Here is a 17,219-nt window from a genome sequence, read left to right as displayed (position 1 = left end):
GGCCTAAAAGTCGAAAATTACCTCGACTTCCAGTAGCCTGATTCTATCACAAACGTAACCAATGCCACTGCTTATTCGGCATTTTGCTAGTAGAACGAAGACTTATACCAAAGAGCTGACGTGACGAATTTACTGATCAGCGGTCATTTATCTTTCGAATCGCGTCCCTAATCAGGTCACAGCACGAGAAACATACGCGTGGATTGTGTTTCACGAATGCTGATCTATTACACTGCTAAATGGTTTTCGTTTTCGTGGGTTACATCTTAACAAAAAAAAAAAGAAAGCTATTTAATTAAATCCCTATATGGCACAGAGCGATGGTTTGTGTAGTTCCGAAGAATGTTCTTTGCGGCGAGGCCTTCGCGACAGCGCAATGTCAGATCTGCGTAGCATACATAGAAGGTGCGTAGCGTAACAGAGGACAAGAAGTTGTTTGATTTTAGGAGGTGGTTGACGCGTAATACAGCCGTGTCTGTACACATTCCAAGCTCTGAATTTGTGACTGAGTTATCTCATAACTTAACATAACATAAAGAGATAGCTAGGTTAGCGGTCATTGTAGGGAAAGTCCCAACAGCGCGCGGTTTACTTTACGGATTATACGAATCCACCTGATTCTAGCCATATTCGCAGTGAGGGCGTGATTACACCGACAAGGTTTAGCGTCGCCTGTTTCATTTTGTTGTATGAGATTCGTGTCAAAATATCGTATTGCAGCAAGCATCACAAGAAAGGGAAACTAGTATCATAAATTCAGATGATTCCTTCACCGACAAAAAGAGGTCAGTCGAGTACATACATATATATATATATATATATATATATATATATATACATAAAATATACTAGTCCCACCGACTACTTACCTATAGCGCAGATTAGCCTTCTACTACTGCAACTTTGCTAAAATGATTTGGTTCTACACCTAAGCCGTGTGCTGCATTTATATAATCGAAGCCAATTTCGACAAGTCTTTTTTTAAAGTGTAGCATTAAAGTTGCAAGAAAACGCTTCATTATGTCGATACTAATGAAGATAGCGTGGGTTGTCTCGACAACTGTATGTTGTTCTGGGTTGAAGACTGGACCGTGGCCCATTTCTGATGTAGGTTTAAAGCCCTTTTTAGGGTTCCCAGTGGCGGATGTATACGGTACCAACATTGTTCCTAATGCCACTTCCCTGTGGGGTTGCGCCTCTAATGAGACCCTAGTTCTCTACACTGTCTGGACCGATCCGAAATCTAAATTAAGCCTCAAATCGATCAGATTGCCAGCGCCTCGACCTTCAATGAGGGTTAGATGCTGCCCGAACCCAGGAGCCGAAGAACATTTGATGTAAGTTTATCCTTGTGGGACTCACAGTAACAGAAGTAGTTCATTTGGGTAACAAGCGTTCTGACTTGTCTGTTCCCCACTATTAAAATTGTTAAGTGTCAGTATTGTAATTGTACCTTAGTAAATGGATTCATACTGGTTGAAGACCTAGCTAGAAATGCATAATATAATGCCAGCTTATGCTACTGTTCTTCACTAAAAATATCTGGTAATTTTTTTTAACAGTCCAGGTGAAGTTTGTCCGTTGGGACGGGATGAAACAGAAGACACTTTGGTCCTGCCTCAAAATCTTTCATGGGCCCCGGCATCCGCACCATGCGCGCTGACTGAGTTTCCTATTCCGAAATGCTGTTCCAAGGATTCTCAAGCACACTGCCAGTTCCTTCACGATCGAACTCCAGAAGGTGAGTCAAGTAAACTGCCGTTCTCCTCAGATCATCAAAAGTGAAGATCATCATGGTTATAGGCTGATGAAATGATGATGAAAAATCATTTTGCTAACTGAATTTTTTTCAACCTCTATATATTGCTTAGAGCCTACGTTTATAGTAAAACAAACGAAATAAAGAAGCAATAGTTCAGAAAAAAAAAGTTGTACCACAATTTTTAACGCCATTTTTTTTATTGACGCCATCAAAACTGCACACTCGTCTACTGTCCTATGCTGTTGCTCTGTATACAGGTAAAATTTGCCTATTTGGTCGACCCGTTTGTTGCCAGCGTGCTTCTGCCGATGTTTCCCTTAAGATTACGACTAAAGGCGTCTGTTTGAATACAATGCTTGTAAACACAGGTAACTCGTTTATGTCGACCTATATCAACTACAGATATCTCTATTGCTCTAATACAGGCATATTCGTAAATGGATTGTCCGTATTATTTATTGACTTTTTCTTAGATCATATCAGAAAAAAGTAAAGGCACCGTACATATCAAGTATGCTGTAGTCAAGTGCTAGAATATGATATGCAATTTCGACTTAAAAAGATGAGAAAACATTTTTAAGTCTTGTTGTTTTTTTTTTGTTAAGCCGTTAGAAACGAATCGAACGGACTATGAAATCGAGTAACTTTTGAACCACATGCCGCTAGCAGATTAAATCTAGTTGATAAGTACTTCAGTACAAAAACATAAATAAAACTCCACAAGAAATCCATTAAAGGCATCTTTTAGCTTTAGAAATCAACGCTTATTAAGTTCTTATCCCTTCGAAGTAACAACAGCGCTATGGAAATTTATCGCGTATTGGTGAAGGCAGCTGACAATAGCAAAAACGCAGTACAAAACGTTTGAAGAACCGAGATTGAAAACGAGTGTAGAGGTGATTAGGTGTCGGGGCCCGAAGAAAAAACGCTGTAATAATCGAAAGCAGAGCTTAACGATTGAAGGTTCGGTCGGTCAGAACTGGCATTTAATCTGCAACGTGCTACAAAATTACGACCCAAATACTGAAACTGAATGAGTTAGAAATGTGTGTGGCGTGTTCCACGTATGACTTGCAAAACGTTAAGCAACGAAAAACTTACTGGGAGCACACGGTCCCTACAGACGAGGCAGTATTCAATCTCTGGTGGCAGACCAAGAAGGATTAAACAAAAGAGCGGTGTCATCTTGGCGAGAAATCGGGTTTGGTTATAGTACCGGGTAGGTTTGAATGTACGGTGACAGTAGCACTTGTGTGAATGCAGTCCGCCATCTCCAGTTTCTCGTAAGACTCACGAGCTATCGGTTCGGCAATCGAAGACACACGGTCCGTTTATTTGTTGACAATGCCCGACCTCGTCGCCATGCGTCAGTTACTTCCTAGATTGAGCAACAAAGTATACAACGACGGCATCAATTCGCCTATTCCCCCGACCTGTGTGATTATCAGATTTTTCATTTCGTAAAAAAGGAACTGGTGGGCAAGCATATCCATCTATCGATTTGCTTCAATAAGCCATGAATATAGAAATGACATGTGGGAATGCAAAAAAGAAGAATATGCCTGTAGAGAACCTGTCTGAGCACTAGAACGCTATGTAAATAAAAAAGACTACCTCTAACACATATTGAAAAACTATTCAAGCTCAGCTACTTCAAAAATTATTTAATTTCAAAGTCCGCCGAAGTCGCTTGTAACAGCTTAATAATTGCGGTTATTTTCCATATTATTTAAAAATATTATTCTCGATTTATACTCGGTAGATGTGGGACTTGTAGAAAAAAGTGAACATGTTGTGTAGAGGTGTTCTGCTCGCGAAAGTCGGGTAAGTTTTTTCTGATGCCCTAGCAGGAACCAAATGTCCTTAGATAATGACTGCCTAATCCGACCTCGAGCCTAAATCAGCACAGATCACTGAGTACTCTCATTTAACAGAAAACACTCATGCGTTGTTGTCTGCATAATCACACCGCTGAATCTTAATGCTAAAACTTCTTAGCTCAGTTACTTTTACGAATGACCTTTCGGAAATTTTTTATGGCGCTATCTATTCCCTTATCTGTAAATTGCACCCCAGGGTCAGCAGGCATTATATCCGATGATGGGCAGGTTCTGCTCACAGGACGTTTCGAGAGATTTCGAAAATGGATTAAGGATGTCAGCAACAGCAAGAAACTGGTTCTGCCAAAAAACCCTGTCGATCTACCTCCACAAAATCAAACCTATGTTTGACCATTATGTAGCGATAGAAGAGAGTTGTTACCGACCAGCTGGTATCGTGCGGAAATAGCCACTTCTAACAACATTTAACCAAAGTATAATATTGCTTCTTCATTTTACTTAGAGCTATTAACATTATAAATTAATGTCTACTGAATATAAGGTCACCAAAAACACAAATAAATGTGGTACCTACGATATTAATAAAACAAAGTGCGTTTTACAAATAAAAATATTGGAACAAAATAGACTCGATTTTTCGTTTATCGCTGGCATAGCTTATTAGTTATGAATTTTAAATGAAATCCGGTTTATTGCTTGCGTCCTACAAGTTGACAGTATAGCATGATCACTGCAAGTTTATTTGGTCATAAAACACATCTGCCTCTAAATATACTGTTTGTTCTATTCTCTCATTAGGCCGAGTAAAGCGAAGGCGTATTATGTAAACCAGTTGGGGGAATTGATACGAATAAACAATTGGTGCACTATATATGTTATGATTCCTACGTGACCGAGTTTTTATTTTTGTATAATTTTGTATAGTTTGTAACTAAGTCAACAATGATTAGGTATTTAAGCAACACAAAGGTTAATGGACCAAACGCTTATGGGCTACTAAATTTGTATACGGACCTTAATGAAAATGGGGCAAAATCTGCCTCCGCAATAACTAAATGTAATGAAGTTCGTATGAACTGCTCGTTTTAACTTTAACTTTGAAGAGCTGTAGGTGTGCCGCATACCAGAGTCGCATTATACAAACGCATGTAGCACCAAGCCATTACTTTTTACATTAAAGCACTTATTGACAGCAAAATGGAATCCTTTAGCAATATAGGGTAGATTAAATAACTGCTATAGAATGATATCAAAACAACCAGCCTCCAACTTAGCTAGAGGAGAATCATTGATCCATTTATTATCTAAATGCTTTCATACCGTATTTAATACGTATTCACAGTCAAATATGGTTTATGTTTGGAAAATGGGCTTTCCCTAACTCTATAATATAAAGTTATATAAATCAGTAATTAAACGTAATGCTAAAAGGTGTACTATCGTCCTTCGTAATTCGGATTTTTCTTCAACGAAATAAATATACTGTCAAATCGAATCAAAGGCGGGTTATTGATTTTTGTGCCGATTTCGCTTGAACTTTTTCTTTGTTTGCATGCCTAATATAATCATTCTATGTTCGTTTTTAATAACCAATAAGAGATTCGTATGATGTAGTCAACCGAAACGTTTGCTGTTGAACGTACACCCATTGCATTTCTCAAACTCGAGTCCGTTTCGAACATGGCGGATTATCTCAGCCTATTGAATTTCGATAAAAAAAAAGCAGTGAAACAAATGAGCGATAACATTGATTTTCGCAGAATTAAATACTGCAATTAACGCGTGATAATCTTGATCCTCTGTACGTTTGCATGTTGGACAAATATTGCATTTGAAATGAAGTACATCAAAGGCTCGTTCTCTATCTAAAATTCGACCAACTACTTTGAGTTACAGCTCCGTGAGTTTGAATATTTATGCCATTAACCCATTATTTTTTTTTTTTTTTAGCGAAGAAGCTGTCAATCTAAAGGAAACCTAATGCAAACAAAACGTGTATGGAGACCGTATTCACGTTTGCATGTAAGTGACATAGAAACTATGCGTTCCACTGACGCTGACAGCATTCCTAAAATGTACGGTCTTGAATTTTTTGTACAATTCAAATTAACAACGGAAAAAAATTTACATAATAGGAAATCCGCAATAATCTTTTTCTGCATTTTGGCCCGCAAGTGAAGCAGCCCAGACTTTAGGAACTGGCCGCGCATAACAACTTTGTCGGCGTCCGTTAGCGCCCCCTGGCGACCCAACTGAAGGTCTTCTCGCCTGTCTATCTGTGCAAAAGCATACGAATCGAACGACTGAGAGTTTGAGAAGGATGTGGGCTATTCACGCTATACCGATAGTAGCCTAGTATACCAACACCGAATTTTGTTGTAGTGTAAATAAGTCATTTAGCGGAACTTCTTTCTTTACCATCACCCAGTGTCCAGCGGTATCTTCGTATAGTATCGTACGAGTTTGTTTATCACTGTTTTGTTCTTAAAATTGTTCACCGTTCGGATTAATTATTCATTCAAACCGATAAACCTTATTCAGAGGAATCATTGCAGGTCAACAGTGTGGTTTCAGCTAATGAAGTCTTTCTTTGTCATTGTTGAAAAACGGTACAATTCTCAGATCAGTATGGGCAACATCTGTAATTGTGGACCGCGCGAAAATCCGGTCGTATTCTTCGATATCGTGGCGGACGATGAGCCTCTCGGTCGAATCACAATGGAGGTATGTTGTTTTTCGTTGAAGTTGCTCATGTTAGACGAATGGCTAATTGAAATTTAATAGAATTAGTCAGATGAAACGCGCTCTACCCCGTGACCTGCTTCACGTAGGTACGGTACGGATGCGGCGTGTGTGTGACTGGAATACTACTTTACGTGTGTATCAATCAGATATAGTGTACGTCGATGAGAAGGATTTAGTTCATGCCACGTCCGCTCGCCGTCTGACTTTGCGTGCATGTAAACGTTGAGAACGCAACTGTTTTGCTTGCGGCAAGTGATGGTAGTCGCAGCCGGGTCAGTCAGGTGCCGGCAACGGGGTCACATGGTTAATGTAGGTGGATGGGGAACATCTCGGCCAAGAATGCTTAGAGATATCATTCAGTTAGGTTTATGCTGCAGCTGCCTCTGTTGTCGTAACTCACGCGGAATAGTAACTCATGATGCGACGATTATCAGAGTCGGCTTTGGCCATTTTCAGTGATATGGTTTAATAATTACATAATAGTTCGGAACAATAAGGACTACAAGTTTGTTTTTACGGTTCGCGCCGTCATACTAAACAATGCTTATTAGGAAAAAAAACAGCACAATAGCGGATTGAGTGCAGGATCGCCTAATGTAGTGAGAAGTGGCAGAACTTTAAGTAGTTGGGGTAGAACGAGTAATGACTGAATATACGCTGAATTGAGCTTTCACGAGCGTGAAAAACGGAACGGATGGGGTTTTTTTAATGGTCAGAGTAATGATTAGCGCAATAAAGGTAATCGTGCCGAATTGCTTACTATTTATATATCCTAGGGTGAGATATATCGGGGACTAGTGTAACTAAGAAGCTGTTTGATCTGTTTCAATATTTCATTTTCTAAATATGAAGGCAGACGCCGAGGTTGGTATTTAAAAAGGAAACCCTACTCAATTGATCTGATATGTACTTACCTAATGAACAACAACAAAATAATAGAACTACATTATTTGAGATTGTACCGCTGCAAGTGGCTCTGGGTGTTCATTTGATGAATAGAGTAAAACTGATATTCACTGCAGTAATTTCTCTAACGTCTCTCAACAGACATTATATCATATATGATTAAAGATACTTTTAAGAGATTTTACTAAGTTTTTTTTTTTTTTGTAAAAACATAGGCAAGTGCCGCACTGTCTTTAAACTTTAAGCCAGGGCACCCTTTTGAGATATCGAGTTTTTTTTTTTAAATTATAACTCTCTAACGAAAACGTCAGGTTTATTTTTAAGCAATAGGAGAGAACGAGAACAGGGAGACCACCTATTTTTCGATCATGTTTTCCATATCCAAAATGTTTCTCAAGTATGAAGAATTACTCTCGAATTAAGCTATCTTACAATATGCAATATTTAAGACAGATGGGCTCGTTTTCATCTCTTTGTGTATTTTTTAATGAGTGTTAAAATACAGTACATCCCAAAGTATTTATCTCTATGCATAGAGAACTAGCTCAGAGACAGGTTACAACAACAACAACTAACTTACAATGTGAAACAAGGAGCGAACCTAATAGGAACTTCGTGGTCTTTTTATAACGAGGAACGTTATAAAAACGGCCACGAAGGTTGTTCATCCTTCGAAGAGAACAATTGAATTCACACTTGATCGCCAGTCTCCCGTGCTTGTCCATTCTACATATGCTGAAATAGGATGTCGGGAAATTACTTTCTACTTGGTTGTCCTTTAGCTCAATCTTTTTTATAACATTTTTAAAACCCTTGAATATTGTGTTTACCACTTAAGTCTTCAGATTCATTTTCCACATGACGCCGCTTTCGGCTAAGGCTGTTTCTCATAGGGCAGATTATTTATTTAGAGTTTAACGGGGAAAATATTACTTTCGGTTGATATTGTTGTGATGCTCCCTTTACCTTCCGCGTCACTACAGCTCCGCGCGGACGTGGTACCTCGGACCGCTGAGAACTTCCGAGCCTTGTGTACGGGTGAGAAGGGTTTCGGATACAAAGGCTGCTTATTTCACCGAGTTATTCCAGGTGAGAACGATAGCTACGGATACTTTAAATATTTCTGCGGAAATCTATAATACTTCTCATTCATTTGATTTTGTGCTTAGCGCCAGCCGTGCCAAGCAGTACTTAACAACAAAAGGTCCTAGTTATTGATTCAGTAATAAAATGTAAACTTTTACGCCTTAGAAACGGCGGTCAACTGTGCCAGTCAGGGGTCACTTGTGAATTATAAATATTCCCACCAAAGCTATATTAACACCATATTTACAGATTGGTTAGTAGTACCCTGTAAAGTATCTAACCCACATTCAGTCAAATGTACGTATAACAATATTGACCTATGGCACAGCAAAAAATATGAGTGACGCCACCGTCCTCCTGTATTTAAAAAAAATCTTACACTATTGTCAGAATCGATGAGGCACAGTTTTATCGCATTTCTAATGTGTTTAATAAATTCTATGATTATTTACTAGTAAAAAAAATGCATATACCCAACTTATTGAACATCCTGAATTGTGTCACGTGGAAATTTGACAATATTTCAACAGTGCATAGATGTGAAAATTGGACAAAATTATTATTCTATATGCTGGAACATGACCATATTTTTGTTAAAGCCATCAACATTTATGTACATCATATTAATTTCTGTTTTTTTAGCCTTCATGTGTCAAGGTGGTGACTTCACCAACAACAATGGAACTGGCGGAAAATCAATTTATGGTGATCGATTTAAGGATGAAAATTTTCAGTTGACCCACGAAGGACCAGGAACTTTATCAATGGCAAACTGTGGACCTAACACGAACGGGTCGCAATTTTTCATCTGTACTGCAAAAACGCCTTGGTGAGACTGTTGCCTCAATTTATTACTGTATCTGAGCATTTACGCTTTAGATTATCTATGTTCCACAAAATTTCGTAATGAAGTTGTCCTTTGACGGTCAGGCCTGTATACCACTAAAAAGGCTGTCGCTAAGCCCTACGTGGCAAATATTCGTTGATTCGAGACCTGCCACAGGGAATCCTATTACAGGGTTCCTTGGAGATGAAACTGAGGAGCTTCGAAAATAATATATGGAGAAAATGGAACCGCCTTATGGTATCCAGATGGTGATGGTTAGTGTTTGTGTGAGGTGTTATTGGAAATAGCATCCGGATTAGCTGTACTGTTTGCAACTGCTTTCAGGCTTGACAACAAGCACGTCGTGTTTGGATGCGTTATTGACGGGCTCGAGGTTGTCGAGAAAATGGAACGTCTTGGTAGTCACAGCGGAAGTACGTCAAAAGCAGTCCGAATCGAAAACTGTGGTCAGCTATAGAAATATAATGCGTGTGCAGAAGATTTTAGAGGACCTAGCTCCATTATCTTCAGGATGTGTCACATGTGACTTCTTTCAGTGCAAGAGATACCCCTTACTTGACAAATCCTATTTCAATGCTATCTATCTCAGAAAAGAATTCATTTGTAGAATGCCCAATAATAAACTCTGAACCATTCTTTTACATAAAATGTGACCAGAGGTGATAGGCGATGTGAAACCCCTTGTGAAACGTGGTACTTTATTCGTAAGGTTTGTCCTACGTTAGGTACGTTAATGTACGCGGTTTTATAAGTAATGAAACGATCCTGATCATGTTTTTTGTATCTCATAATTTTGGTAAGTGTTGTCTCGAGTGTTTCCCGTTTTCTTTTAAGAGGTCCAAGCTAAATTCTAAGGACATTTGGAAGCATTTTCCATCAAAACTTCTTTTGTTGTTACTTTTATGTGTATCAATTCAATCGAACTTATATGATCGTGCACATCATTATTGTTCTTCAATAACATTCAAATATACACTCTTATACGTTAAGTAAGGATTTCGTATCGTTGATCTTGAACGACAAAAAGATGAGCGGTTAACTCAAGGGAAAAGTGAAGTTCGAAATTTACAATAGGGAATCGAGTTCTGTATCTTTTTCAAAACAAGTGACGTGCTTCTTAATCTATCTGCGGACGAGACATTGTAATATAATGCTCATAAACAATATGCATATCCTGCTGCTGCTGCTGCTGCTTCTCATATACATGTATATAAATCTTAATAGTTATGATGTTTATCATGAACGTCCATTGATTTTCATGTAGTTAACGAAAGCCGATGATTTCTTTATTAGTTCGGTAATAATTTATTGAGGATCAAATAAATGAATCAGTCAGAAAAAGGTTTCACGGACTTAGAAAATAGCCTAAATATTTCCTATGTACCAAATAAAAATCAGTTCTCTTCATTGTGAAGGTTCTTCTCATAGGTCCTATAACTACGTACTCATTTAGAGCCCTCACAAGGCAAATTATCTTCTTTCCAGCTGGTTTTAGACCAAGTACTGAACTGAAGATTCAGTTCTTGCCGTGCATGGCTCCTTCATGTTAAGTACAGTCGTACCGAAGAAAATTCTTCTTACTGCACACGCTGCTTGAATATCTGCTGTGCCGTGACCGGGCTATGATAAGTGTTTATCGCTTCTAATTAAAGTGTTTAGGTATAAGATATGTATAGGTATCGGTTACATGTATATATATAACACGGATACGTTTCGTAATAGTGTTTATTACCTTATTATTATTAGTAAGTGACGAAATGCTCACATCTAATAAATTATCACCTGGGAAAATGGGTGAATATTAAGTACCTTTATTAGCATATGACTCCTTAGACATTGTAGTATTTGACAAATTTTTTTCTCTAACAATGTACGAGGGCGTATGTGTGAGCTTTCAGCCAAGTATGGTACCTGTTAATGTCGCTAATTAAAAATCAGACTTGCAATACAATTGCACGTTTGTATAGCAATAATAGTAATAATCCACCAATTAGTTTTAGAACTCGCACTGTTTTTTGGCAGTTTTGACAGTGACTATCACGTGACATCAATCAGTACAAACAGACTTCTTGTACCCTGTGAGTGGAAGCGATTTATTTGTGGAACACCTACCATCTGCCTTGGGTCTGGCCACCACAAATAACGCGCTTCGAAGCTGCTCAATACAGTATTTCATATTCACAAGAATCACTATAATCATGAGGAATTGCGCCGAAATCGATAGAACTTCATAGACAAGAACAAATGAAAGCCAATTCATTCATTTCGAAGTTCGTCAAACATAATCATAGGTACCTAGATATTAGATTTCGAATATAAACGTAGAATTATTTCGAATGTATATAACGTAAAGCCAAAGTATTTCGATCTTTTCACGGGTCTTTACCTAACTCTATTCCTGTACCTATGGTATCCTGCAGGATACGATATAGCTACGACGAATATTTTCCGTGTAATTGCTACTGAAAGATGATAGAATAAGAGAGTAAATATAATAAGATTGTATGTTCGTTGTCGCACACTACGTGTACATTCGATACTAAATAAATTCGATACTAGAGGGCGCCGGGCTTGTTTTCACGTGTTCAGATGGGGACAACCTGTTGCGGGTGTTTATACGCGCACTGTATGAGAGAAACTAAATGACTAGATAATGGATGGATGCATTGATATGTAAGTTATTACAAATAGGTGATCCTAGGGCTTTAAAGTAGCTTGCTTAGCTGAAAATGTTGTTCCTTTCATTGCACAATTTGTCTAGGAGCACTTTAGCTACTTCGAATAGCGATAGCAAGATCAGATATCGCTGCAATGACTTACATATGAAGGGAACCATTAATCTTACTCTCGCAAGCCATAAATTTAGAGGAGGATAGCAAGGTAGCTCTAACTAAGAGCTACCTTTCTGACCTTTAAGCTTAGCGTTTTAAGTTGATCACTTTTTTTTTTAGCAGCGCAAAAATAAGTAACCGATAATCGATACAGCATGGTAGCACTCATTATGACACGCTACTGCAGTGATGCTTTTGTAAAGTAAAGAAAGAAAAACAAAAGGCATGCGTGTCGACGTTCCTACCTCAAAAATGGCTGGTGCTGAAACTTTCGATTTTTGAGAGTGTTACGCTCTATAATAGTTTCGGTCCTGTGGAATCATTCTGATTTGCTTCGCTTGTCTAGGCAGATTGCAAAAAAAAATCCGAGTTGTTGGAACGGATTGTCAAGACAGTTTTAATAGATAAAGATTTTACTAAACCTCCTCATGCGCTCCTCTTACTGCAGTAGATTCTTGAAAATAGCGGAAACGAGTCGGCTCTAGCGTATTAAGTAATTGATAATCTTCTGGGTGACTTCAAGCGGAGAAACGATACATCCATCGAAGTGTCGCCCACATTCGGCATCGTTTCTTCGGCCATATCTTGCTGCCTGCTGATACTTTGAGACCATTGGTGCATCTTCATCTTCGCCAGCAAGATATGGACTGAAAACAACAGGAAACAATGAAAAAAGTCGGTAGTTATAACGATGCTTTCAATCAATTTAGTAGCGACGTTATGTGTAGGCAAGTTTCATAATTAAGTTCTAGCTGGACATACGGAGGATGACATCGTACTTTCATCGTAGTCATCATATCTGTGATTAAGAATGTGCTAGACCTTCTTTTGCATCGAGGTGCGCTTTTCCTTCTTCTGCTCTTGCACCCCCAGAAGTAATTTCTTCATGGCTTCAGCTTGCCATTCGACAACTCTGACTGCGGTGCTTTGGTAAAAAAAATCTGTTGCATTTCACATCTGTGACAGTCAAGGTAATTCAGGTTTGTTGGTAGCTTGTCGTTGAATTTTCGAGGGGCAAAATAAAGATTGTTGCATTAGTTTGAATCGGGAACACAGACAATACTCACGGAAAAATCAGCTGCAACGTTAGCCCCAGTAGACCATATCTATCAGGCTGATTGTGTGCCTCACACACCGAACGCTTCATGCACTCCTGAGGATCTAGGCTAGGTATCGAGGGTATACGGTCGATAGAACTGTAATTTTGCACCAACATGCAGTTTAGTAGAGGAGTCCACATGATACTGACCACTTTCAAACGCCTCGTATTCACAGTTAATTCTAATTGTATTTATAAATAGAATGTTCTGTCTACTTCTGCTTCTACCGATAAGAGCTACTTCAGGGGCTTGAGGTTTACAATAGTCGAAAACTTAGTCCGTATTAGGAAGTAGTCTCCCATATTAGAAATTATATTATTGGATGGAATTCTTAATTTGTAGTCAAAATTTATTACGCACCTCGTTTTTAGTGTGATATTTTACATATTGACAATCAATTTAGGAAAATACACGAGCCTATCCAGGTTACTTTTAATGTAATGCCTTTGAGTGCATGAATCTTACCGATCGACTGCTTTCATAACGTATTCGGTGACACCGGCGATGCCGCGACCCGTTGCCGCAAAACGAGAAACTGCGCGATGCAACTTTTCTTGGGATATGCGCCGCTGTTGATTTATTGAAACTTGATTTTCATTTGTCGAGTAACTGTAGGCCAATTGTGCTGGGGAAGGCGCTGCGGCCACAGGCCGAAATAAGCAAACTACAGCAACAAGCGCTAACCATGATAACTGCGGTCGTAACATCTGGAATGTCGATAAGGAAAAACGTTCAAGCACAAGGTGAATCAGCTCACTATAATTGAGCGACATAAGATAGCTTGTAATCGTAATCAATCTAAGTTTGAATTTCATCAACTTTGTCAGATCCATGCAATCGTCAGGGTGTCGTTCATACTAAATGAAGAGAGATTACCTCTGAACGTGCCGTTGAAATTCAACGATCACCAAGTTCCCGAGAGAGCATACGGCTATTGATCAATTAGCGGCTATTTCTCACTACCAATGCAATAAGTATTGTTTATTTATGAAATGGCAATTATAAGCTTACGCTTCTGGAGCCGCTTTCTGAAACGGCGAGAATCACTTCGGGCCAAGAGGATAGCACAGACAGCCCTCGCGGTCAACACGGAGGGACCGTTGACCGATCGGCGATTTCAACGTGGCCGGATCGACCCAGAAAAAAAAGTTATTATGCTGCAACATGCCGCAGCTACATGCCTGTAGAGGACCTGAGGATTCACCAGTGGCCTCTTCAATCTCTAGTAACACCGGCGCAGCGTCCGACACCCCGTAACTTGTTATCTTACAGATGTGACCAGCCGAGTAATCGCAGATTATGTAAATACTTCGTAATCATATAGTTTTTTTTGCACAGCGAAAAAGCTACTTGGATCCTTGCCAACGGATAGCCTTAAATATGGTCCCAATTAACCAAGATGGATGGGGTGTTATTGATATTTGCTTTAAGTTAAAAAAACTCGTATGCCTCCGAACGATATGTCCTTTCGGACAGAAACCAAACCACAATGGAATGAATACTCCCAGATACGGTCCCGCTACAATTATTAGCCAGATTTTCACACGACTGATATTCTAAATTCAAGAGTGGACTTCGAATTGGGGATTTCAACTGCAATTTAAGCTGCTATCAAACCAACACAGGGCTTTCCCATAGAAATGCTACCAAGCGATAGGCCAGATTTTCGACGAATGGCTTCGTGGGCGGACCTTGAAGGTGCGGATTCTTAAAATTCCGTTTCATGACCCGGCGTCAGAGAGCCACGGATAAACTAGAACCCCGAATCGAACAGTGTGTGACATCTAAACGGTATGGTGGTCCTAAAAATAATGGTTCTGCTTTTCTGAGTTTATTTAGAGCCTATTTAGAAAAAAAATAGCAAAAAAAACGACAACAATATGCATACACATATACTATTAGGCATTCCCATGGGGTGACCATACCAAGATGGTCATCGACTTCAATACAACCGATTACTTATTGCCTTTGAAAAAGAAATAAATAATTGAACTTACACTGCGAAAGAAGTGGTTACAAATGGTCTACATTAAAACTGTTAGAAATAAAGTTAGCTTGAAATGATAGTCGCGCTAATGATAGCTACATGCTTCCTGTCCTGAAGAAAATACTTTCTTCTCATATCACACACAGCACTAAGCATTTCGATCTGTGCAAAATGCACATAAAACCTGCTTCTGTGAAACTGTAGTTGGTCAGTCGGTTCCTAGTTAACCCAGAACTTCCTTTGGGCGCAAAAATCAGCCACTGATAAAAGTGTTCAAAATGAAAACGTTTTTTGTAGATTTAAGCTCAACCACTTGAAAGCCCCGCAAGCGCATTGTCAGTTACTTTGGTGGTTGATTTCTAAATTAACATCGTTGCCGTTACTCCGATAGCCAATTACAATTGAATCCTTAGTCGTATTGCAACCTGCTTTGACGAAAGCCACTCTCTATTTATATTCAAACGTAATGTGTGTTTACCTTTAAACAACTGAAATGTTTTTCTCCAAGGAACTATGCCAGTACGCGCACGTCGTATTTTGCGCCTTCAGGCTAGGGCACTAACAGGATTCTTCACAAAATCACAGTGAAATCAACACCGCAGGTCATTGGCCGATCGCTGGTCGGAAGCGCCAACTCTATTTTTTTGTAATGTTTTTTTTCTTTGACGTTGATGCACTACAACGAATACGAAGTGCACCCTCAAATACTTAGACCGCTATGGGTCTTCCAACGATGTATTTTTTGTTTTCCTAAAGCACCTCGCTAGTTTCAGGCAGACACCACTGGCGGCCGTTGACGGCAATGCACCTTTCGCTCTTGACCACTTCGACAGCGCGTGGTCTCACTGACACAGTGTTCCTTACTTTTCGCCTTCGATGAATCCAAGTCAGTCGGCACTGGAATCCAACCAGGAGGGTGTCGTCGTAGCCGCAGCGCCAGTCAATGGTTCTCCCTTGAACGCTAATGACCTCCTCGGTCGCTATGTTCGGCGCCGTTGTCCCTGATGTTACGTTACAGCTATCACTGTGCTAACTAGTGAATTTGTCGTAGGGGATGTGGGCGCCACCGAGGAATCGCACCGATTCCCGTTCAGCCGGTATCGACTAAGCGGACTCTACGGCGAATAGTCAACCAGAAATGAGCTGAAGTATTCGGCAAACATCGTGAACAGTTCGGCCGGCAGTTGCCGAACCGTAGCGCCCGCACAGGCGGCAGCGGCAGCAGCCGCCGACATCAGTGGGCCAGCTTGACTCTTCGACAGTTCGTTGGTCTGATCGCCTTTCTCCGCTGCTATCTCTTCTTCCAATGTCTCCAACGCTTCAGCGTCTCTTTACAGTGAACGCGTTGTCGACTGTATCATGCGGTATTAGCTAGGGTTGAGGAAATGTATACTTGTATATAGGTAACGATGTCTGACGTTGCTTATGATCGGTCAAACCGGTGCCGTTCACCCACTTGTTGCTGCCGACCATTAGTTGTTCTCGTCGCGGAGCTCCTGTATGTGTGCGTTTGATGCGGACTCGACTTGACCCGCCGCCCCAACTTCGTCTTATCCTGTTCTCCCTATGCGTCGATCACATTTATTTTCGATGTATCTCTCTCTCAAACTTTATAGTTTTTATTTCTTATTGCACCACCCCCCTCCATAGTTAGATAGTAAAGGAGGGGGGGGCGGGGGCTCCTTTACTATCTAACTAACTAGGGGTTGGTCTCTGTCCTACAAATAGCTACTCGCGAAGTATTTTGTAGCGAAGATCCACCAACAGACCGAAGCACAGAAGCCTAGATAACTCCCCCCTGAGAATCTCCTCCGTTTCTGTGTCATAGGGCAGCGCCAAATATCTCTGCGCGGCTGGTATCTTAAAGCTGTCGATCGAAAACGGAGAATTGTTTGGTGAAGCTGATGCAGCGGCCGCATCGTAGTCTCTTGATCCGTTATTCGACTGCGCGAGCAAATGACGGCTGTTCGGGATCTTCGGGCCAGGGCAATGATTTGACCGCGTTCGGTTCTATCCAGCGCGTTCAAACGAGGGATATTTCGCGAGTGCGAATAGCTGAACGTTTCGGTGTGAGTGCATAAGTATGTGCGTTGTTAAAGAGGGAAAGCCGAGTA

At 40.1% G+C, this 17,219-nt stretch overlaps 3 protein-coding genes across 9 annotated transcripts; 2 read left to right on the top strand and 1 right to left on the bottom strand.

Annotated features, from left to right (window-relative positions):
• The first annotated feature begins 854 nt into the window (after positions 1–854).
• LOC147751925 (uncharacterized) lies at positions 855–4,490 on the top strand. 2 transcript variants are annotated; one of them, XM_022852972.1, is made up of 4 exons: positions 855–1,337; positions 1,563–1,741; positions 2,020–2,130; positions 4,402–4,490. In XM_022852972.1, the coding sequence occupies exons 1-4, from the start codon at positions 1,021–1,023 to the stop codon at positions 4,428–4,430; spliced, it is 636 nt and encodes a 211-aa protein (XP_022708707.1). In that variant the 5' UTR covers positions 855–1,020; the 3' UTR covers positions 4,431–4,490. The 2 variants fall into 2 exon arrangements, with proteins under 2 accessions (XP_022708707.1, XP_022708706.1); XM_022852971.2 differs by having other exon boundaries at positions 3,839–4,490.
• A 1,384-nt stretch (positions 4,491–5,874) lies between these two features.
• Positions 5,875–10,594, top strand: LOC111271920 (peptidyl-prolyl cis-trans isomerase A). 4 transcript variants are annotated; one of them, XM_022852975.2, is made up of 5 exons: positions 5,875–6,048; positions 6,226–6,327; positions 8,238–8,343; positions 8,983–9,169; positions 9,512–10,594. In XM_022852975.2, exons 2-5 carry the CDS (start codon positions 6,232–6,234, stop codon positions 9,642–9,644), a joined length of 522 nt encoding a protein of 173 aa, XP_022708710.1. In that variant the 5' UTR covers positions 5,875–6,048; positions 6,226–6,231; the 3' UTR covers positions 9,645–10,594. The 4 variants fall into 4 exon arrangements, with proteins under 4 accessions (XP_022708710.1, XP_022708709.1, XP_022708711.1 ...); XM_022852974.2 differs by having other exon boundaries at positions 5,875–6,058; XM_022852976.2 differs by lacking the exons at positions 5,875–6,048; positions 6,226–6,327 and adding an exon at positions 6,574–6,657.
• Positions 10,595–10,978: 384 nt separating this feature from the next.
• On the bottom strand, positions 10,979–16,859 carry LOC111271921 (uncharacterized). 3 transcript variants are annotated; one of them, XM_022852980.2, is made up of 4 exons: positions 15,970–16,859; positions 13,584–13,825; positions 13,086–13,214; positions 10,979–12,665 (listed from the first exon to the last, which is right to left on the bottom strand). In XM_022852980.2, exons 2-4 carry the CDS (start codon positions 13,823–13,825, stop codon positions 12,500–12,502), a joined length of 537 nt encoding a protein of 178 aa, XP_022708715.1. In that variant the 5' UTR covers positions 15,970–16,859; the 3' UTR covers positions 10,979–12,499. The 3 variants fall into 3 exon arrangements, with proteins under 3 accessions (XP_022708715.1, XP_022708713.1, XP_086829222.1); XM_022852978.2 differs by having other exon boundaries at positions 15,584–16,855; XM_086973096.1 differs by lacking the exon at positions 15,970–16,859 and adding an exon at positions 15,290–15,489.
• Positions 16,860–17,219: the final 360 nt, after the last annotated feature.

Source organism: Varroa jacobsoni, unplaced genomic scaffold (assembly GCF_002532875.2).
Source record: "Varroa jacobsoni isolate VJ856 unplaced genomic scaffold, vjacob_1.0 contig01256, whole genome shotgun sequence".
NCBI lineage: Eukaryota > Metazoa > Arthropoda > Arachnida > Mesostigmata > Varroidae > Varroa > Varroa jacobsoni.
This window is presented reverse-complemented; position numbering and strand designations above follow the sequence as displayed.